At 51.9% G+C, this 23786-nt stretch overlaps 1 protein-coding gene across 2 annotated transcripts; it reads right to left on the reverse strand.

The window, feature by feature from the left end:
• Positions 1–3006: 3006 nt before the first annotated feature.
• Positions 3007–22755, reverse strand: LOC144934996 (hexokinase-2-like). Of its 2 annotated transcripts, none has more exons than XM_078861270.1 (19): positions 22447–22755; positions 19955–20111; positions 18371–18522; positions 18020–18139; positions 17778–17873; positions 17555–17654; positions 16836–17019; positions 16559–16714; positions 16089–16322; positions 15216–15520; positions 14846–14994; positions 14100–14219; positions 12777–12872; positions 12473–12572; positions 12216–12234; positions 5227–5424; positions 4970–5125; positions 4320–4553; positions 3007–3938 (listed from the first exon to the last, which is right to left on the reverse strand). In XM_078861270.1, exons 1-19 carry the CDS (start codon positions 22453–22455, stop codon positions 3794–3796), a joined length of 2730 nt encoding a protein of 909 aa, XP_078717396.1. In that variant the 5' UTR covers positions 22456–22755; the 3' UTR covers positions 3007–3793. The 2 variants fall into 2 exon arrangements, with proteins under 2 accessions (XP_078717396.1, XP_078717395.1); XM_078861269.1 differs by having other exon boundaries at positions 19955–20117.
• Between the last annotated feature and the right edge of the window lie 1031 nt (positions 22756–23786).

Below are 23786 nucleotides of genomic sequence, written 5' to 3' on the forward strand. Positions count from 1 at the left end.
TGACCAATCGCGGCGCGAGAGTCGGGCGTGTCCTCGGACAATAACAAAGACGTCACCGGGCGGCTGTGACGTCACTCAGCTGGGGGGGGGGAGGGTAAATAAGTTGATTGATAGGTATCACTAGGCCTCGGCAAGGTAAGGTAAAAGTTAAAAGGTAAAAACAACGAGCCTACCTTTACCCTACCTTTTACCTTACCACAATACAATCACTCTACCCTTACCTTTTACCCTTTAGCAGGTAAGGTAAAAGGTAAAAAACAACGAGCCTACCTTTTACCCTACCTTTTACCCTTACCCCATACAAATTACCCAATTACAGGGTAATTACTGGGCTACTACGACATGAAAAAGGTTTATAACGGTAAATGTTAGGTAGAGCGCTTTATTCATATAAAATACTCTCGATGATTCCAATTTTACACGCTTTCTTTGAACTCACTCTGTTGTCGTTATTGTTGTTGTTGTCGTTGTTGTCATTGTTGTCGTTGTTGTCGTCGCCGTCGCTGTCGTATCCTCAAATCTTGTAACTCAATTTTAACCCACTTCCTAATGTGGTATCGACTGCAAACTTGGTATACGTATGTCATAATGGTGACAATACTATATTATATCACAAAAAAAATACATATTTTTAAACGATCTTTTGTATACGTTATGTTTCGGCTTGGCTCTAATTGTCCACGCTCAACTGACGTTGGCTGTAAATCACCACGGCCCCTTATTTTATGGCAAGCCTCGGGGTCACTTCCTGGAGTTGTGGAGTTCTGCCATTACTAGTAACATTTCATAAAAGCGTGTTTTTAAAACATTCTTTTTTTATATTACTTATTAAATGGAGGCCACGGACTGTGCCGCGGAGCTTCTAGCGGTAAACAAGGTACCGTATTTACCGGGTAATACTTCGCGCTTTCTTTATCCTATCGGGTAATTCTTCCGAGCTACCTTTACCCTACCTTTTACCTTACCCCTTGGCATGTCGACACCTTTACCCTTTTACCCGGTAAAAAGGGTAATTTACCTTACCTTGCCGAGGCCTAGGTATCACTTGGGGGGGGGGGGGTAAGTAGGTTGATTGACAGGTGTCACTCAGATGGGGCGGAGTGCGTGAGTTGGTTGATTGACAGGTGTCACTCAGCTGGGGGAGTGCGTGAGTAGGTTGATTGACAGGTGCCACTCAGCTGGGGGGTGAGTTGGTTGATTGACAGGTGTCACTCAGCTGGGGGGGGCGTGAGTAGGTTGATTGACAGGTGTCACTCAGATGGGGCGGAGTGCATGAGTAGGTTGATTGACAGGTGTCACTCAGCTGGGGGGGGTGAGTAGGTTGATTGACAGGTGTCACTCAGCTGGGGGGGGTGAGTAGGTTGATTGACAGGTGTCATTCAGATGGGGGATGCGTGAGTTGGTTGATTGACAGGTGTCACTCAGCTGGGGGGGGGGAGTGTGTGAGTAGGTTGATTGACAGGTGTCACTCAGCTGGGGTAGGTGTGTTGTGGGTAAATTACTAGAGGAGAGTTCTCTGAGGCAACACGTTTTTATTTAACAATAACTGCGTAACACAAAGGGGTAACGGCCCCTTACACCTGATATGCTAGGGAGGTAGCCCCTCCGGACTAATATGCCTCTTACTGGCTAACGTACACCTCTCACGAGTGAAGCTTGCGTCTTCACTGGTATAAGCTTGAGCCGACCCTAGCCAGGGATACGGCTATGCCCTTTGGGCTCTTCTCTTCAGGAGGCTTCTTCAATCTTCTGGCGAGCGACGACTGCCGGGACCGTTCAGAGGTCCGGCTTTTATACAGAGCCGTGGCTTACTCCACCCCGGCCACACCTTCCTTCTCGAACCTTCCAGCAGGACCTGGGGGTGATGTCATCCCCTAGCGCCCTCCTGGTGTCTGGGGTCTGCACCTCTGGTCATGCCGTTCCATAGGGGTTACCGTTGGGCCCTGTGGGCCATAGTCCTTGAATACTGGGGCTCAGGCCCTCTCCTGCCCCCTATTGGCACGTGTCCGATACCACCGGCTAACAGCATGGGAGATGCACAATAATATCTGTACAAGTGTATGGACAGGTATCACTCCGCTGAGGGGGGGGGGGGGGAGTGCGTGAGTAGGTTGATTGACAGGTGTCACTCAGCTGGGGGGGGGGAGTCTGTGAGTAGGTTGATTGACAGGTATCACTCAGCTGGGGGGGGGGGGAGTGAGTAGGTTGATTGACAGGTATCACTCAGCTGGGGGGGGGGGGAGTGAGTAGGTTGATTGACAGGTATCACTCAACTGGGGGGGTGGGGAGTGAGTAGGTTGATTGATAGATGCCACTAATTTGGGGTGGCGGGCCACTGACTAGCCATGAAGGCCAGTGGGGGAATGCTCAGCCTCAGGGGAGCACTGGGAGGAATTGGCCAAACACCCCTGTGCAAGACCCTCCGGAAAAAGTCTCAAAACTCAGTGAGCCTAAAGGATATTATTACTTCCAGGGTAAAAAAAAACCACGTGATTTCATCCTAAAGGTTGTCAAACAAATGTGCCAATAACCTAAAATGTCACTCAGTTCATGTACAATCCCTCCCAGAGCCTTCAGTCGTGTCTCCTTATTGGTATTAACGATTCCATTTGCGCCTCCACGTTACTGTAATACCCTTGCCACTCATTTAGCGTGGTTCCCTCCCTTCACTCCCCCGCTCTACTTCCCTATTAAACCAAAACACAGAGCATACTTGCACCTGTACCCTCTTGATCACACGTGTTTACAGTTTTTTTCGATTCGTGTGTGACACTTTTAGACAAATATAGAGCCTACATACCCAACTTTTCACATTACACTTGCACTGGTTTTTGACTTGTGTTTTGTTTACAACCGTTAAATAACTCGTTTGTTTTGAAATAATCTTTGCAATATTGCCGTTTTTGTCTTTGTATTGTTGTTGCTTAGCTCGCTCAGCACGGATCACCCTTGTAAAACGGGATCATCTGCGTAACAAATAAAATAAACTTAACGCGAAAGCGGCTGTATGCTTGACACAGAAATAATTGTATTCTCACAGGAGCGCACAACATAACACCAATACAGTGAGCATGTCTGGAGTCGACCACACACAAATACTCCAACTCGAGTGTGCAGGGCTTAATTTCAAGCCAGGTCTGTCCGGGTTGCTGACCCACAATAAAATTACACCCACCACATGCAGTATGCCTCTCGCTTTGGGTATGCCATTAATGGCGTGCCACCTACTCAAGTCTACCGGCGACCCAGAACATATTGCGTGAGAAATTAAGCTGACTCAGTAATGCACCTGTATTCTAGCTCTTTTAGTGTCGACCAAACTTGTCTCGGCGGCTTAGCACCAGCACACGAGACAGGATACCGCTACTGCACAGTGACACTACAAAATTACAGGCATGCACACAAACAGTGCCGTGTCGCCGTCAGTAGTGTTAAACACGGGCAGTGATGCATGACACAGGGCACAAGGGGTGAGAGGCAACACCTGGCAGGAGGTCACGAACGTGGGAATGCCTACAATAACTTCCACAGTGAACGGTTTTAAAGGAGTAGGATGGGGACAAGGACATGGAAAGAGGAAGACAGACATCATACATTCAAGAAACAACAGTTGCCACGAAACGTGGTTCGCGTATTGTGAGAAAATGTGCTTATTAACAACCAAGAAAACATTCTACACCATTTATCTAACTGTGCTCTTAGTGAGGGGTGAGACTAAACAGCTGACATTAAGGTTAATGGGCACTGCAGTCAGTGAGCCCAGGGCCCAGCTCCAAGCGTGGGCAGCCCCAGCCTACTCGCAGGCCTTGGCGTCCTGGCTCAGCCCGGACGCTACGATGAGCGCTGCCCCTTTTCCACTACCGTCTTCCGAGATGCGGAATGTGAGCACGCAACGATGCGCCAGCTCCCGAACCGTCTCCTGCATCACGCGTGAGAAGCTGCGAACACACAAACGCAAACATGCTAATTCTCCAGCCATTATAACTACCCCCTATAGTGGAGGTCTCGTTCAGTCAGGCTCTGAGTTTTCTTGTTGAACACAGTGAAAGTTTAAGTCATTGCATCCTTCCTGGTTGGGCAAGTGTAGGGCTGCCACCTTTTCCACGGACCAAATCCGGATGTATTTCTCAGTCGACCTACGCCTATAAAAAGTGTACAGTTTGCAGTACTATAATAAAATTTAACACAATACCATCAGATCAGGTACAAATAAATTATTGCCAACCAAACTACAAATTAAAATTCCAGAATGGTTTGGGTCAAACCCATCGAGGAGGCAATCCTCGATGAAAGATCATGCCCCATTGGCGGGGCCTTACCTGGGGTGCAGCTTGTACATGGTGCCATCCACGCCCACTGTCAGCTTCAGCTGCTGCACGCCGCGGCCCTCTCTCATTTTGTCCACCACAGCTGCCATGGCGGCACCACAGAGCTGGGCGGCACGGCGTGATACCACTTGGCAAACCTCCTTCACCACCAGACTATCGTCGCATGTCGAGTCTAATCCCAGCTGTCGTAAGATCGAGCGCACCTCCAGCAGAGCCAGCCTGTCACTGGATTACATTTGGAAAATACCACATCATATACCGTGGCAACAGTGCCGGCCACACCGTCCACTGCAATAATCACATCCAACTGCAACATTGTGCATATCAGTCACCGCCGAACCCCAACACACCATCCAACTCATTCACTACGTCAATCCACACCATTTGGAACATCAACCATACCACCCACTGCATCAGTCATATCCAGTGTATCAACCATGTCAACGAAACCAACCCACTACGTCAACCATACCACACACCGCACCAGTAGCACTTTCTCTGTCTACCGAATGGTCGTTGATGTGACACAAAAAGGTCTTTGTATGTCAACACACAGCCATTGCATTTAAAATCAACTTGAAGCCAGTCACCTGTGAAATAGTCATTCCTAAAGACTGTCCACGTGAGGAGGAGGATGTTACCTCTCAATGTAGGACAGGAAGCGCGTCTCGAAGATGCCGGGTGTGCGCAGCCTCTCGGACACGACCCCACGGAATAGGAGGCCCAACTCGGTCAGGTCGATGAGGATGTTCCTCACAATCTCACCCAGGTACATCCCGCTCATCATCTTCTCAAACCTCAGGTAGACAAGGAAACATGACTATTCCCAACCCGTTCTTATTTAATTATGATATAACAGGGGACATTGATGGAGATAAGGTGTGTGCAGACTAGGCACCTCTGCTTGCCGGGATTGAGGGAAGACTTGTCCATGTTTCTGTCAATGTCAGTCCTCAAGTGTTCGAGTGAACCGTTGTCCCCAAAAGCTCCCAGCTCTACATTCATACACATGCGGGGGCCTTCCTCCCCCTCCCCGGGGCTGCCGATGCCTCCCTCCCCCTTCACCAGCTCCACTTTATCCAGCTCCTCCATGTAGCACACGTGTAGGGGTGTTAGAGAGAGAGCCCGTTATGCATGGCAGCCTATGGTAAACAAACACAGTAGGCGGGGCTACATGTGTGCACGAGCAGGTGCCCTCTGCGACGTCCGCGCCAGACACCCTGGGGGGTCGATTCGGTCGTTATGATCCCCCGGGGCCCCACCCCTCAGGGAGGGGTTGGGTATAAAAGGGGATTGTATCGAAGGGCTCGGGAGTGATGTTTAGCTAAAGAAGAGGAGGCGGAAGACGTCTGAGATAGAGCCCTGGACTCCCCCTGGTACGCCGTCCTTATCAGGACCGCGCAGGCTCGAGCCAGTGGCGTGGTACCAGAGCCAGAGCCAGTGCTGGTCTGGACTCTGGGTACCGGGCCCGACTGACCAGTGTCGGGCCAAGATAGCCTCCCCTAGCCCATTAGTGGAGGACTCAGAGGCAGGCTAAGGTTAGCCTAGAGGTGTGTCCTCAGATAGACGGGTGAGGGGGCCGATACCCCCTCAATTGTGTATGTCACAAAGTTGGTGTTCAAATAAACAAGTGTGTCTCCAACTCCGGTGTCAACGAGTCGTAAGCGTTACTACATCTGGCGTCAGAAGTGAAACAAAGTACGAACATGGATACACGCCGGACGACTCGAGTCGGAGTACCAGGGGCGGAGGACACCGCTGCAGTTGGAGAGCCCGAGACGGCTGAAGATGCCATCGAGCAGCCGGGGCTGGGTGCATCCACGCCACAGCAGCTGGAGGAAGGGGAGCCGTCGACGGAGGGGCTGAGGCAGGCGCACACGAAGCTGGCCGAGCTGCTGTACGCCGCAGCCGCCATGCTCGATAACATCACACGGCTGGGGGCTGCGGGACCGCCACGAGGCGACAGCAGCCAACGACCACAGCGCCTTCCCGCCATTTCAACAGAGCAACATTTTGAAACTCCCGCCATCGCCGCAGCTGCTGTTGAGGGCGTGGCCGCTCTAAGCATCGCGTCCAACGGCGGGAGTACAGTACCTGCCGCGTCACCACGGGTGCGACCGGCGATGCCATCGCTGCTTCGGGCCGACGCTGAGTCGAGTGAGGGAGACGAGGGAGCGCGATCGTCCTCTGCAGCCGCTGCCTTACATCAGCGACTGCCGCCGCTCAAAGAATTTGTGGGCGAGGAGGGCGACTGGGGCGGCTTCCAGCGGCGCTTCCTCGCTCACCAGGAGATGGCACAGTGGACAGACGCCGAGGCTCTCCGAGCACTGCCAGCACTCCTCGACAGCGACGCCCTCGCCACACTAACATCGGCAACGAAGGAGAGGCGTTCCACGCTGCGGAAGGCGATGCAAGTGCTGTCCGCTGTGTATGGGCCACCATCGGACTGTCGTCAACTCTTTTACGATCGCCAGCGGGGGACGAAGGAGTCGCCCCTGGCGTACCGTACAAGCCTCCTGGCGCTGGCAAAGGAAGCCTTTCCACGAATGGACGACGAGGGGATCGACGCCATGGTGACAGAAAAGATACTTTTGCTGGCGGACGACTTAGACATCGTCATTGTCGCACAGGACGATGCAGAAATGTGCTCCCTCCAAGTGGCCCGTCTCCTCCACGCAAACCTGTCCTCTCAACGACGGAAGGCCAGCAAGGCGGCGAGCGGGCGCGCCGTCGCTGCGGCCACCCTCCCGGCGGAAGAGGTTTGCGCCATCAACCATCGACGGCAGCACGGAGCGGGAGCGCGGGGGGACCGGGCCGGTTCAAGCCATCTACAACGTCCATCGTCGCCACCAGCGCTTCCACGCTGCTACAACTGCGGCATCCGGGGCCACGTCGCCTCGGGGTGCCGCTCTCCTCGGCAGCGCGGGACGACACCTCAACGGGACGCCGGCCCTCGTCACAAGCTCCACCATCAAAATCCGGCGAGTCGCGGCACCCCTCATGTTTGGCCCACGCACACGCCCGTCACACACTCGAACACCGCAGCGAAGGGGGGGCAAATATCGCGTACCATGGCACCAACACGCACCGCTCTGGGTACTCACATTGAACCCAGCCAGTGGTCCGTGTTAGCCCATCGGGTTGTAGCCGCGTCATCGGGGTCGTCGGCCGTTGTGGGTCACATCGATGGGGTCGAGGTGCGCATCCTGGTCGATACAGGAGCATCGGCGACCATTATTTCGGAGTTGATTTATAACATTCTCCCTGCCCAGAGCCGTCCTTTGATGCCTGTTAATGTGCCATTCTTTGCTGCTAACGGGGGTTCACTTGGCATCATCGGACAAATTCGAGCCCAAATTTGTGTCGGGGATATTAAATTATCTGGGCCGATTTTTGTTTCCTCCTCGCTGGCGGTTCCGTGCCTGCTGGGGACGGATTTCCTGGCCAAAATGCCGATTAGGATATTAATCGACCAGGGATGCATTGAGCTCCCATCGGGCCGACGCATGGCGTTTTTGCCATCCCCCGCTACGAGCCGGACGGCGTTCGCGACGGTGCCGGCGTTCGTAGATAGAACGGTGCGCGTTCCTCCGGGGGCGCAAATGTTAATTCCTTTGAGACTTCGGCGGCCCTTCGCTAAGGGCATTGGGGCTCAAGGGGTTTTGCTGGGACCGTCTAGGGCCGGGGTCAGTGGACCTAATTTACTCCCGGCCCAGACCATAGTGAGAGGGGATGGAGAACCCTTCATCGCGGTCCTCAATGTGGGCTCGCAGACGGTGGTGGTCCCACAGGGGACCGTGCTTGCTCACGCAACGCCGGTGCCCTGTGAGGAACCCGTCGCGAGTCATGTCGGCGCTGCCCCTGCACCGCGACCACATTCAGACAGCGATGAAGGGTGGCTCGAGGCGCTTTGCGCGGGATCGACGGACCTGTCAAATTTAGAGCGCCAACGTCTTAAGACACTACTGAGGGAATTTTCCGACGTTTTCAGTCGGGATAAATACGATTTGGGCTGCACTCATCTGCTGCGTCACCATATTGATACGGGTGACAGCGCGCCAATACGCCAAAATCCTTTTCGGTTGAGTCCCGCCGAAAAGGACCATGTCAAATCGGCTGTTGATGACATGCTAGCCGCCGACATAATTTCTCCCTCCAACAGCCCTTGGGGAGCGCCGATCGTCCTGGTTAAGAAGCAGGACGGTTCGTTGCGGTTTTGCGTTGACTTTCGGCGCCTTAATAAAATTACGGTTGCCGACGCATACCCGCTCCCACGGATGGACGAATCGCTTGACGCCTTGGCGGGAGCGCGATTCTTCTCCACATTGGACTTACTTTCGGGATTCTGGCAGCTTCCTCTGGACGATGATTCAAAGCCTAAAACTGCTTTCCGTACTCCGCACGGCCTGTTTCAATTCAACCGGTTGCCGATGGGCTTACACTCAGCGCCGGCAACTTTCCAGCGGTTGATGGAATTGGTTTTGGCTGGATTGCAATGGGAGTCGTGCCTGATTTATTTGGATGACGTCATTGTCTTTGGAAAAACTTTTGAGGAACATCTCCAGAGGTTGCGGGCGGTTTTCCTAAAGATGCGGGCTGCTAATTTGAAATTTAAGCCCCAAAAATGCCATTTGTTACGCGAGTCGGTGCGTTATTTGGGGCACATCGTGGGGCGCTCAGGTATTTCTACCGATCCCGCCAAAACGCAGTGTGTAAGCTCCTGGCCGACTCCCACCTCAGTGGGAGAGGTTAGGAGTTTTATTGGGTTTGCGTCGTATTATAGACGCTTCGTCGCTAATTTTGCGACTATCGCCAAACCCCTACATGCTTTAACATCTAAAGGGGTTCGGTTTTGCTGGGGTCAGGAGGAGGAGGCTGCTTTTTGCTCCCTTCGGGATGCTTTGGTAAACGCTCCTCCCCTGATTTACCCTGATTTTTCAAAACCGTTTTTGCTCGACACCGATGCGAGCAACACGGGTATTGGGGGCGTGCTCTCCCAGGTGGTTGACGGCGTGGAACATGTGGTTGCGTACGGCAGTCGGGTGTTGTCTCCAGCGGAGCAACGGTATTGTGTCACCCGTAGGGAACTGTTGGCAATTGTCCATTTCGTCCAACAGTATCGCCCATATCTGTACGGTCGGCATTTCACCGTCCGCACAGATCATGCGGCACTGCAGTACGCCCTGAGGGTTCAACAGCCATCGGGACAATTGTCCCGATGGTTGGAGGTCCTCCAGGATTACGATTTCCAAACCACATACCGTAAGGGCGTTCGCCACACCAACGCGGACGCTCTGTCACGCTTGCCAACCACCTCCGAGTGTGCATGCCTCCTGGGGTCTGGACGTTGCAGGCCTCCAGGGGACACATCGGTACCTGTCTTGGCGGCCGCCAACGACGACGATGCAATGGTTCCTAATTCGATCGAACAGCAGGGCAAAGATTCCCTGTTGGGGTTGCCCGTCATTGAATGGGGGCGCCTCCAGATGGAGGATGTCTCCCTCCTCGGGTGGCGACGTCGCGTTGGCGGTGCGGCGGGGGGAAAAAGTGGTGGTTCCGACGCATGGGAAATGTGCCAAGGTCTGCTAATGCATTGGGACGGGAAGTCACGTCGACATCGGCTGGTTGTCCCTACTGGGTTGCGGGGTAGGGTGGTATGGGCCGCTCATGAGCGCCTCCTACACCTGGGGACCCAAAAGACTCTCGCCTTGCTGCAACTTGATTTTTACTGGCCTGGCATGACGAGGGATGTGGGGGATTTGTTGGGATCGTGCCCTCAATGTGCACAACGCAAACCGCCGGCACGGGAGTCTAACCCGCCCTTGCAATCGATCAAAGTGTCCAGGATAAACGAGCTGGTCGCTCTGGACATTTTGGGACCATTCCCCGCCACCCCCAGAGGGAATAGATATTTGTTGACGGGTGTCGAGTATTTTACACGTTGGCCTATGGCCTGGCCTTTGGCCAACCAGTCGGCAGCAGCCATCGTGGAGGCCTTTGTTCAGGGTTATGTCCTGGACAAAGGTGCTCCGGAGAGGCTGCTGACCGACCAGGGCAGAAATTTTTCCGGTAAACTACTCAGACAAGTCTGCGATCTCCTGGGCACAAAGAAAATTCGGACCTCCCCATATCACCCACAAACTGACGGGATGGTCGAACGTTTGCATCGCACCATCTCGTCCATGTTATCACAACAAGTTTCGGACTCGCAAACGGATTGGGACCTACAAATTCAGGGGGTCTTGGCGGCGTACCGGATGGCACCCCATGCGGCTACGGGGTTTTCTCCCTTTTACCTTATGTACGGCCGAGAACCAGACCCGCCTGTTCGTGCCCAGTTGCGGATCCCCGTGCCGCAGGGAAAAACTAATCTGGCTGACCACGTTAAATTTAATCTGGACAAATTGACCGAGGCACGGGATGCTGCAATGCAAAACTCTGACCTCCGTCAGAAGGCAAATGAGCGCCTCAGATTGAGTCGAGCGCACATGCTGCAGTGGAAGCCGGGGGACAAGGCATGGTTGCACTGCCCCCAGGTGCCACTGGCAACCTCCTCTAAACTTGTGCGGCCGTGGCGGGGCCCTGTGGAAGTGGTGGAGGTGTTACGTCCGCAGTGCGTGCGCATCAAGTGGGGGAAGCGGCGATGGTTCGTGCACCCCTCCAGATTAAAACCCTTCGCTGCGGTTCACAACCCCACTTCACACGCGCGTGGCCAAACATGTGGGGGGTCGGCCGACTTGCTGGGTCCGTCTCCGTCGCTCTCACCTAATGCCTTGCCGGCTGTGCCACCTTCAGGAGCATCAGGAGTGACGGGCTCACGCCCGATCACCCCTCCTGCGGATGCCGAGGGTCACGCGGAGTCAGAGGAATGCTCACCTCAAGACGGACAGTCGCCACCTGATTGTCCGCCACGCGGGGTTACCCCGTGTGAGGGGCCCGCTGCAAGGACGCGCGCTAAAATGCGCAAACTGTTGTGAGGCCGGAAAATGTGTACATAGCTGTTGTGTTTATTGGGTGTTGTGTGGATGGTGTGTTTCCCGCTCCTCGGATGTACATATGCTGGGTTCACCGTTTGTTGTGTGTGCGGGGTGGGTTCCCTGCTGGTTGTATATAAGCTGTTTTTTTTACGGAATTCGTATTTATTCGGGGGGGTGCGTCGGGTTGTTTCTCATCTTGTTGTTGCGTTCTTGTTCTGGTTCCTGTTATTGTTCAAAAATAGTGAGGCACACGCGCGGTCAGGGGGTGAAGGCACCTTTATTGTCAAATTTTTGTATGTTGGCAGCCGGGACGGCTGCATGCTATGCGGGGGGGAGTGATGTAGGGGTGTTAGAGAGAGAGCCCGTTATGCATGGCAGCCTATGGTAAACAAACACAGTAGGCGGGGCTACATGTGTGCACGAGCAGGTGCCCTCTGCGACGTCCGCGCCAGACACCCTGGGGGGTCGATTCGGTCGTTATGATCCCCCGGGGCCCCACCCCTCAGGGAGGGGTTGGGTATAAAAGGGGATTGTATCGAAGGGCTCGGGAGTGATGTTTAGCTAAAGAAGAGGAGGCGGAAGACGTCTGAGATAGAGCCCTGGACTCCCCCTGGTACGCCGTCCTTATCAGGACCGCGCAGGCTCGAGCCAGTGGCGTGGTACCAGAGCCAGAGCCAGTGCTGGTCTGGACTCTGGGTACCGGGCCCGACTGACCAGTGTCGGGCCAAGATAGCCTCCCCTAGCCCATTAGTGGAGGACTCAGAGGCAGGCTAAGGTTAGCCTAGAGGTGTGTCCTCAGATAGACGGGTGAGGGGGCCGATACCCCCTCAATTGTGTATGTCACAAAGTTGGTGTTCAAATAAACAAGTGTGTCTCCAACTCCGGTGTCAACGAGTCGTAAGCGTTACTACACACGTTACAACCCGTGCCTGTGGAAAAGAGACCGTGGGTTGCAGTGACTGACATGGAACCGATCAGTGGTATGGTCTGAGTGCACGTTTTGGTGGCCTAAGCCAGAAACTCATTCCATTCACAGCCAAATATGGGGAAGAAGATGCAATAGAACAGGTGAGCGTCTGGTGTTGTGGGACAAACTCCGAGGGCTGTAGCTGCAGATGGTTGGAGAGTGGGTGCAAGTACAAGTCACACACGTGGGGCTCCACGCACCGACTATGAGGGCTGCCTGGCAGTGCGGGCTTGTGTAGGCCACTGACATCATGGTAGCCACCGTGTCGTTTGTCAGCGTCACAGACTTAACCTCAAACTCCTGCAACAACCCACAGCAACCCCATTACATGTGGGAGAGGCACAGCATGTCTACAGTGCACGCAGAGCATGTGCAGGGCGTGTGCAGGGTGAGTGAACATTGTGTGCAGGTTGCATGCAGGATGTGTGCATGGTGTACGCGAAGCATATGCAGGGCATGTGCAGTGTGTGCCAGATATGTGCAGGGTGTGTGCAGGGTGCTCACATTGCGCCGAGCAATGGCCTCCTTAAGCAATGTCACCACATCTTCTCCCTCACATCCTGAAGCGCCAAACATTTTGGTCCATTCTATCAGCTGTCCCTGCCCACACAGAATCAACAGCATCATGGCCCAACATGGCACAGCATGGTGGTGTGATGCACTGTTATGTGGTGTATCGCTTTGATGATGGCTCCTTCAAATTTTTGAATCAGGAATTGAATCATTGTATGTTGTATGGTCTGTTCTGCATGACCACAGTCACACACCAGAGACTTTTTAATTCACTATTTGTGCATGAAGAATCTGCATCTGCCATGGATTGCACAGATGCGTTTCGCAGAAGATCAAAGTCAAGGATCTTCTGCATCAGATCTTCTACGAGTTGTTTGCGACTTCTTGCAAGTGTAGTGAAATCGTGAGATGTCACTGTGTGGTGCCGGCCCGAGAGAGGCACGGCGTGCGGTGTAGCAACATTGCGGACACCACTAAGATGTGGGTGCAGTACCGGCCCTAAAGGAGCTCAGTGAGCGCTGACTGACAGTGCTGGATGGCACCACGCTCTGCGTGCAGTGCCGGCTCCTACAGGATAGGGTGCGGGAGTGCCGGCCATGGGAATGGGGTTACTAAGGGCCGTGGCACTCTGGTTGACCCCAGAGGACACGTGACCAGTTAAGTCTACACGGGGCTCCCAAGTGGGGGCTAGAGGTGGTCACGTGTCAGGGTCGAGATCCTGCTCGAGGATTCTAGAAGGTGGTCGTGGCTATGGGCGGAGCCGGCCACGCCACAGAGGATATAAGCCGGGTCCCCCAGAGGGACCGGCTGCTATTGTTCATCCTGAAGAAATCTACATTCTACATTCTACGTCCTACAGAGTCTCCAACACGTGGACCTGGACCCAAGCTGTGGTCCGGTCCGTTGTAGCTAGTCACGGTGTAGTTAGTGTAGTAGGCCTGATGGTCCACCACCATAGGTTGTTATCCTGTTAAGGGGCAGTTACCCCTTGTGTTGGTGTTAATAAATGTGTTGCCTCCAAAGAGTACGTCTGCGACTCAGTTGAATTCACTACACAAGCATTACCAGGGTCAAATTTGCACTGCTAAAGGTTAAGCGCGTGGGTTCTGAAGGGATTGCGTGACTTCAAGTGGTGATGATGGACGTTGAGATAAATAGCCCATTCATTTCTAATGAGTTCAAGGGATCTTATGAAGCAAACGCCGCATATTTTATGGTAAATATACACCGCAGTATTTACCAGGGCAGCGTGCCATATTCAAACCACGAACCTCGGCAACACGCAGCCAACACGCTACTGCTGGTCAATGTTACCTCCCCAAGTGAGCCCTGCCGGCAGGGGAATGAGAAGATGAGCCCCACGTGGATGGAACGGCCGCTCCGGCCACTCTCCCGCAGCAGCTCTCCCGCACACTCTGCCAAGTGGTCGAACAGCTGGAGAGTGAAGCGTACATGCCAGCGTCAGAGCCACAGGCAACATAGACTTGCACCGGTTAGCACACGTCATGGGTGTTTACCATGATATGGGGAAATTATGGTGCGGCATGTCACAATATTGTACACACATTTATAATTATATACAAGTAACTACATTGCCTAATCAGCTCGTGTGCAGTTGTTAGATGGATTGTTTCATCGTAAGACCATGAGAGGTGGCGACGGCGTGTGGAGGCATTCATCCAACAGTGGAGGCATTCATCCAACAGTGGATTGATCAGGGCTGATGATAACTTACATTGGACCCAAGAAGCATTTTTAGAAGAGATATCAGGTGAGATGCAGACAGCTGGCTTTTCAGTCAGCTCTGAAGCCCTGCCTGCCAAAATATTGAGTCTTACCTCCCAACAGAATATACAATTTCTGTTGTCAAGAGTTGAATTCATTTTTCATATAAGGTGACAGGCTATTGACCCAGTGCCTTCATGTAGGACAGAGTAATATTACCCGCACTGAATTTTACCAAGATGAAAAAATTCTGCATATTAGCACTTCCAAACAGGTACATTTGCACTCAGACCTCAGAATCCTATGTTAATGTGAGCCAGGCGGATGCGCCAGACCTTCTCAGCAGTGCCCCGCTGTATGTTCTCGGGCACGGAGTAAATCTTTTTGAAGATGGAAGCCTCGCGCCGACCACCCCCTGGCAGCTTCACCAGCATCACGATGAAGTTCCCACCCCCGAGGTCCAGCGTCAGGAATTCTCCCTCCTCTGCCAGTGTGATGGGATGGAATGCAGCATTATTGGCAGAAGCTCATTACTGTGAACAAGCTTCACTCCGCAGAGGTGTCAGCAAAATTGACAATGCATCAATTAATCCTGCAGTGCTGAGCAGCTATGAAACATGGGCCACTACTTGCCAAGTAAAAGATTATGAAAAATGGTGTTTGAAATTGCAAACATTGCTGCCGCCATCTCCGTACACCACTCACCATTGCCATTGGGGATGGTGCGCACGTAGGAGGGAAGCATCTTTACAGAGGCTTCTTTGTGGCTCTCACATTTGAGTCCACGCTCCATCTCCTCGCGCAAATGACGCTTCACATCCTTCAGCACCTTGTGGTCCAGCTTGAGCGGTGCGAGCTTCTGATCAATCTGACGGCGCTGCTGCGCGAGCCGGTATGCCACGGCTGTCACCATAGCGGCACCCTTCCCACTGCCGTCTTCGGACAAGATGAAGTGAACCTCACATTCAGGAACGAGGAGCTTCAAGGCATCCTGGAGCCGTTGACTGAACCTACAGCCGGCACATGCAGCACAGGGAGGCCAACGAAGGGGTCAATTCCAGCACAGGGTCTTAACATGGGAGGTCAGTCATGCCAATCACAATGGCATCACTGTTCTGCATGTTTATTCGTGAGAAGCAACTCTAAAAAGTTGGTGAGTGCCGGTATCTGAGAGGGATTTCAGGATTTTGTGCCAAGACAGGATAAGCAATGCAGAAGTCTGGCAGGCAAGTTTTATATTTATGTGATTTGACAAAAACACTTGTGCTGGGTGAGACACATGTGCAGCATTGGTGAGGGACAACTGCTAATAGAGTAAGCCCACATGTGGGCATATTGTTGGGCAGATGTTGGAGGTCGCGTGTCTACGGTGCAACAGCTGCAGGATCTGCCAAACAATAGAAAGCATTGGCAAGGTGTCGTGGCATCACCAGCTTTGCCATGATGAAATCATGATCTATGCATGAGAGCAATTAAGTAACGACCATGAATCTTATGCTGTTGTGATAAAGCAAATAAATGTCAAAGCTCTGGCAGCATTATTGGTCGTTCGTGTGCATTGTGTCACAGTGCCCTCACTGAGGGTGCAGCTTGTAGACAGAGCCGTCCACACCCACGGTCGTCTGCAGCCGATCCTTGGCCTGGTTTTGCCGAATCCGTGTCACCACGGCAGCCAAGCCGGCGGCACACAGGTGGGCGGAACGAGTAGACACCAGGCAGCAGATCAGACAGGCGGCTTCACAGTCCTGCACTGAAACTTGCAGCCCCAAGTCCTTGAGGATCTTCTCTGCCTTCTCAAGCCCTACATTTTCCCTGGTGTGCCACAGCATAGCAAAATCACCTGTTAAAATCATCCTTATACCAGACTAAAATATTCAAATACACAAAAAACATCAGATGATCATATATCTGATATATAATCGATGTGTGATGCAATCCCAGCAATGAGTATTGCCTACGCTACCTGGTCACGTGCCAATATTCACCAGCAGCACTAATGAAGCGATTTGCTTCATTAGTGCTGCTTAACCCAGGCCCAGGAGTCTCACTTTTCCATGGCAGACACGAAGCGCGTCTCGAATGATCCCTTGGTACCAAGCGCAGATGACACCTTTCCTCCAAAAAGCAGCTGCTCCTCCGTAAGCTTCACCAACACCAAGCGCACAATCTCACCCAAGTACATGCCGCTGATCATCTTCTCGTACCTGCTCAACCAACAGCACGCAACAGCACACCACCATGCTCCACTCTCACTGCCGTTTCATGACACGCCGGACAGTGTCGTAATGCAACCCAGCCAGTGCCGGTACCATGAGGGTGACATACAGCTGCTTGCCGGGGTTGAGAGAGTCGTGGTCGAGCTTGCGATCAAACTCGGTGAGCACGTCATCGAGCGCCCCATCGTCCCCGAAGGCGCCCCACTCTGTGTTGACGCACATGCGGCCCTCGTCGCCTTCCACCAGCTCCACGTTGCTCAGCTCCTCCATGTAGCACACGTTGGTGCCCGTGCCTACAGCAATCGCACAGCACACACAGACATACATGCCCGCACGTCGCTACATGTGTTTTTGGACAGTGAGGCGTTGATCAGCATCATGTCTTTGCTGATGTCGGAGTTGGCGAATAAGCCAGTGAAAGGCTTCAGGAGTAAGCTGGTGAGATTGATGACCATAGTCACACCGTGGCCTATTCTAGATTGCCAATTGGTGTGAAAGATAGCCGCATCTGCCATATGATGTTATGATTTTGTTCCAGACCACTGTGTGGGATGAACTGAAACCAGGAAGGTCTACTGAGGGGTTGGAGATTTAGTGCTCTTTAAGGACATTTGCCTCAGGATTAAATGAGGGCACTTTTACAGTTTCCACTCAATCCCAAAACGGTTTGAGGAACAAAAGCCTTATGATGCTCTGAAAGTCCGCATCTCTACTGGAACCTCAGTTGTGGTCTGAGATGTGTACATTGCTCGAAAATGCGAGCATGGTGCATGGAGTGTGGTGGTAACTTCCGCCAGAGTCGTGTTGACAAGTGTGTGTGAGACTTGCCGACAATGAGGCCGACTTCACAACGTTGGTCATCGTATCCGCATGTCATCATGGTGCCCACGGTATCATTCACCACAGCCACTACGTCTATGTCAAAGTCCTGTAAGGATATAGTCACGCATCATCGTACATTAATTCATGACACTACATGGCAGAACAGAACATACCACCGCATGTTACACCTGCACGGCATTCATGCTTCCTGTCGCCAGGCTCCACCCACCCCACGACGCTTGATGGCCTCCCGCAGCAGCTGAACAATGTCACGGCCCTCCACACCACTCGTCTTGAACCCCTTCGTCCAAGTCAGCAGTGTGCTCTGCCAAGGACATGACATCACAGATTAAACTGTTTTTCCACCTCGCATTATCAGGGAAGGCACGTTTGTATTGTGAGCCTGAATAGTGACAAACATGCCTTATATACCAACTCCAACCCCATATCACCTCCTCAACCCCACGGTACCTCATCCAACTTGGTCTGCTTGCAAGGAAAGGAGAACGTGAAGGCAAGGGGCAGCTTTTGGCTCTTGATGTTGCGTTTTTCCAGGAAGTCAGACAGACATTTGGCGATCAGGTCAAACAGCTGCACACACACACATTTGCAACATGTTGGTAAACGGTCAGCAGAGGAAGATGAGGAAACATGGGAGACCCCCAGAATATGATCGCCACAAATGAGAAGAGCATATACAGTGGTGTGATATTGTAATTGCAATGCAGCATCATCTACAGCCAGGAGAATGGAGTCCTTGGTGATCATTAACTAGCGGACTCTCTGGCAGCAGCACTCGTGACCCCCACTTGAGTTACCAACCTGCTCAGCGGTGCCAGCCATGGCCTCCTTGGGAATGACGTAGATCTCGTTCTCCATGAACACTTGCTGTTGGCCACTTTCGTCAGCAATCTTCACCCGTAGCACGCGGAAGTTGGTCCCTCCCAGGTCCAGAGCCAGGTATTCCCCCCGCTCTGCGAGCGTCGAAATGGCAGCACACGGGAACACCCAGTCACCCATCACCACACGCTGTACTCGTATGTTATACCAGGGACTTATTCGCTACCTCAAGCCGTAACAGTAACATGGTCACCGGAGAAAGATGAGGGTACGCAGAAGGAGGTTCCCAGGCTATGACAACAGTGTGTGGGTGTAGCCGGTGTGAGCTCACCTTTGATTAATCACACGTATGTTTGTACACTCTGCAGCATATGGGAACCGAAGACACCATTTTGTATTATATTTCACGGCTGTAATAGCTACGGGTAGCCAGGTGCAGTTTTTTTTATTTTAAGTGAATGCAATAGCAATCAGGGATTGGACCCCAAGCCTCACGTGCACTGTATCGGATTAGTTCCAATAATATATAACTTACATTGATATTACTTGAAAGTTAATCGACTGACAGGAACTAGGTAATGTTAATTGACTGTTGATTGAGTTATTGGTGGTTATGAAGATATGCACAATTAAGGCTTTAATATTAAAGTTAATTTCTATTAATTAAATACTCATAATAATTGGGTCTAAAATATTAACACTGGAGTTCAATCCCATTAACAAAGAGATTGAGCTGTGGTGTTGTGATGTGGAGGGTGTCTGTCACGATTAGAAGAATGAGATGTTCACTTTTTTTTGTTGTATTATATTAGTTTGTCATTTTTTGTGGTGAGTTTTTTTATTATTAGAATTACGAGTGTTACTAACATGTTTATTTTGATCAATCCAATTCGAATCAATAGATATAACGAAGTTGGAAGATGATTAGAGTGTTTTTGTAATAGTTGAGAACATTTAGTGTTATTGTGTTGTGCTATTCATTGGGAAGGCACAAAATTGCTGACTTAGAGCTTAATTTTAACATTGAGCTAATGGGGTGAGCAGAATCGGTGTTTTTGCAGAGGTTACATGATACAAGAAAGAATAATTGTTTTATATGTTTGTTAGCAATATATGATTTATCTAATTTACGTATTAATATAATTAGATACAAAAATGTATTATTATTGATTTAAAATTGTATAAGTATGTATTGTTTCGTTTAAGTATTATCAGAAACTAGGAATTTTAGGAGGCATTATAGATGTTTTGGGAAGATGTTTGTATGTTAAATGTCATTCGATTTAAACGGCTGTTATAATTTAGATTTGGGTGGACTCCGTGCTGAGAGATTGATCTGCGGTGTTGTGGCATGGATGATGTGTTTGGTCACTATTGCAGATACGCAAATCCCCTTCAGTCACCCACTGCTCCAGAAAACAGAACACAACGCGGAGTACATACTCATCATCTCCAAACTTTATTATTTTTGTTGTTGTAGCAGACTGGCTACACGGGGTCTCAATAAATTCTTGCAAAAAATGATCAGTAACTCAATGGTGGCTGCAGCGATGGGTGTGTGTTCACCTGTGCCATCAGGCGTGGAGCGCACAAAAGACGGCAGCATCTTGATGGAAGCAGCGTCATGGGTCTGCTGGCCCAGGCCGGCATCCATGGCAGCTCGCATGCGCACCCTCACCTGGCACAGGATGTCATTCGACAACACCAGGCTCTGCAGCCGTACCTGCACCTGCACCACCACTTGAAATGTCAGCGTACTGCGCCCTTCATATAACACACATCTAACAGCACAGCCTCTGTAAATTGGCTATAAAATCCAGACATGAGCTAGTTACTCCATCTCACAAGTCATTGACTGAGAACGGGTGGTAGGGTTGACAATGGCTGGTCAAGCTTCAGTGTGGCACGAAAAAAGCGCCCTACCCCAGATTATTGTTTGAATTCGTGATTGAAACAATGTTTCTGGTACACAGATGCACGCAGACATCCACGACTGAGATGTGTGTAGTGTGTGAAAGTCTCAGCGGCAGATCGTGTGCAAGGCACGTGAATGCTCCAGGGGCAAGCTGTGTGCAGGGATTATGAATTCAATCTAGTTTCCAGTGCAGTCATTAATGTTCATCTTACCGGTGGCTAAGAACTTAGTTTTGTTGGGATGATTCCCAGGCCACCCTTAATGATGTTGCATCTGAAGGTATTTTCGAAGTGAAATATTTTAATTCATTCATAAAATCACTTAACCTTGTTCTGACCTCTGCGGTGTTAAGGCTCCTGCACTGCCCCTCAGCCAAAATGCGAGCAGTCAGCACATTGCAACGGAGGAATTATAATGTGAACGAGCCAAGCAATGAGTGAACGAGTGGGTGAAAGAGCAATTAAATAGAATGATGGAGCAATTTATGAGCGAAGGAGTCGATCGTCTAAGGAGGTAATCGAGTGAGTGAAGGAGGTATGGGAATAAATTGAGTGAAGGAAGGTTGAATGAGCAAGTGGTTGAGTGAACAGAGGTGAGTGAAGAATGTGAGTGCGTGTGAGGCAGCTGTGAGTCGAGACGTCCATTTTCATTTTGTTTGGCAGCGTGTGGGGGGCATTGAGCCGCGTCTCGCTTTGCAGGATTAATCAACTCAATTTAATCGGAATCCAGAATATCTGGGCCAGGACCCTGCGGTGCCCACTCACTCATACACTCGCTCAATCCTTCAATCACTCCTTCACTCACAAAATCATTCAATCACTCCTTCGCTCCTTCAATTACAGTACTCACTCATTCACTCACAAAATCCTTCAGTCAGTCCTTCACTACACTCACAAAATCCTTCAATCAATCCTTCACTCCTTCAATCACTCACTACACTCACAAAATCATTCAGTCACTCAGTCCTTCACTCAGTCATTCGGTCCTACCCTCAGTGTCCTTAAAAAGACTTGATGTAACCCAGAGGCAATGTTTCATGTCTCAATGGATTCATTTAATATCCAAGTTAAATAAATAAGTACACATACAGTACAAAGGTTGTCTTTTATCACGACTGTCTTTTACGCTGTGAAAGACAATCCTTCACCCAGTCATTCACTCACTCCCTTATTCCTTCACCCTCCTGAAAAAATAGAGTCTTACTAAGACTCAGCGTGCGCCTCTTGTATAAACAGCTAATTTGCTATGTCCTCACTCTTACTATACCGCATCCACCCTCCCTCTCCCCGCCTGTATTCACGCATCGCCCGTGGCCTGCATGCTGAGAAGTGCTTCTTGGCGGCTGTTTGGCCTCGGGGGCCTCGGAGGGGGATCCCTGGGACACCCCCGTGGATGCTCCCACAGCAGGCAACCCCGCGCAGCGCGCCCCGGGGTCACCATGGAAACGCGCCCCCCGAGGTCACCATGAAAACGCGCCCCCCGGGGTCACCATGGAAACGCGGCACCCGGGGTCACCATGGCAACGCGGCCCCCAGGGTCACCATGGCAACGCGCCCCCCGGGGTCACCATGAAAACGCGGCACCCGGGGCCCTGGCGCGATGTCGCAATGCGTCCGTCTCAGTCGGGGGCGAGGTCCCCTCTCACAAGAATAATCTCTCTCGCAAGGGTCACGAGGATCGCGATTCACAAGGGGTCCGCTATCCAGAGGGTCCCAGGTTTCCACTCACGGGGCCCCAGGTCTCCTTTCACATGGGTCTCCTCTGCCAAGGGTCCCAGGTTCCCACTCACAGGGGTCCCAGGACCTCACTCTTAAGGGATCCCCTCACACGAGGGTTCCAGGTTTCCTCTCGCAGGGACGCTCTCACAGGGGCCCCAGTGTCCTGATTACAGGGGTCCCCCAGGTCTTCATTACCACCGTAACATGAAAATCCCCAGCCTTGCCATTGCAAGCGGCACGCACACACACCACAGCTGGCGAAGCAACACCGCACGAGCCATGTGCTACACCGCGTAAAACAGCACGCGACAGCCACAACACCACACACACGCGCGCACACAGCCACACACCCGCACTGCGGCTAAAACAACCGCACACCCACATCACCCACTCACGCCTCTCGTCTGTCGGGTTATCGCGCTCACCGCGGACATGGTGGCGCCTCCCCTGGCCTCCCGGGTCTCTGGAGCTTGGACAGCGCGCCCCTTGGACCCGATCCCACTGCTCTTGCCCTCGGAGAAGCGAGCAGCTTCGGCGACAGCGAGGGGTGAAGAGGAGTGATGTGGAATGAGGGGGTGACGAGGGGTTAGTGAGAGGAGATGGTGAGAGTGGGCTGACGAGCCACGGAATGTATCCCGGGGTCGTGGCGAGGAGCGCGGCGAAGGAACGAGTTGACCTCTCAACCACAACCCGAGCGTGAGCAGAGCGAGGAGCACTCCCCCCCCCTCCTCCACTCCGCCCCCCCCCTCCTCCACTCCGCCCCCCCCCCCTCCTCCAGTCCGTCCCCCTCCTCCAGTCCGTCCCACTCCTCCCCTCCCCTCCGTCATTTCCCTCCCATTCTAGCCCCCACCCCCTACCATTACCTATCCCCCTACATTCCCGTAGCCTGCTTCCTCTACTCCATCCTTCCTCCACGGATTCAATTTCTGCCCTCCCCCTGCACTCAGGTGAGGAGTATATGGCGCTACACCCCGCAGGACCCACATAGATTCGTCCAGACCTTGCTCCCCCCAAACCCGGGCCCCTCGACCTCCGGACCCTGTCCCCACCCAGGACGTCAAACCCCACCCCTCCCTACCTGTATTCTGCATTCCTGCGGTCAGGTGTCCCCTTGGCCAACGTTTGTTCCGATGACCTTCAATATGGGTCTCACGCTCGCCCGCCATAGCGCCCTCCACGTCGCTCGACATGACCAGGCACAGAGTTGCTCAAGAGTTTTATTGTCCCAGGTTCAACTCAAATTTCCCAGGCACCAAGTGTCCGGCACCGTCCTCACCCGTAAAGGTTAATCACAATTGCAAAACGAAAACATGCCTATAACTAGCTTATTCATGTACAAATATATATTCCGAAAAAAATACCGATTACCAATCCCAAGTTTCCAAGCAATGCCCAATTGGTTCAAGCATACCCAGCTTTGCTGATAATACAGTCAAAACGGGTCCATATTTTGCTTGATTTTAACCAATGCTGGGTCGTTAGTGGTTACAACTAAATATAAAAAAGCAGACTATGCCTCCATGTAAAAAATATTAAAGAATGTTTTACACATCCCACCAGCCATACAGCCTCCTGGGAGTACAGTATAAGTGACTGGAGATATTTAGAAATATGCGTTTACAGTATTTTACTGATATAAAATTCCACTTCGTTGAGCTATCATTTGTGACCAGGTCACTTTTGAAAAAGAGCTGTACAGCGCAATAAGCCTTACCTGATCAAAAAAAATGCCCGAGACCTTTGAGCCAAGAAATCTGTAACTCTG

Source organism: Lampetra fluviatilis, chromosome 12, assembly GCF_964198595.1.
Source record: "Lampetra fluviatilis chromosome 12, kcLamFluv1.1, whole genome shotgun sequence".
Taxonomy (NCBI): domain Eukaryota; kingdom Metazoa; phylum Chordata; class Hyperoartia; order Petromyzontiformes; family Petromyzontidae; genus Lampetra; species Lampetra fluviatilis.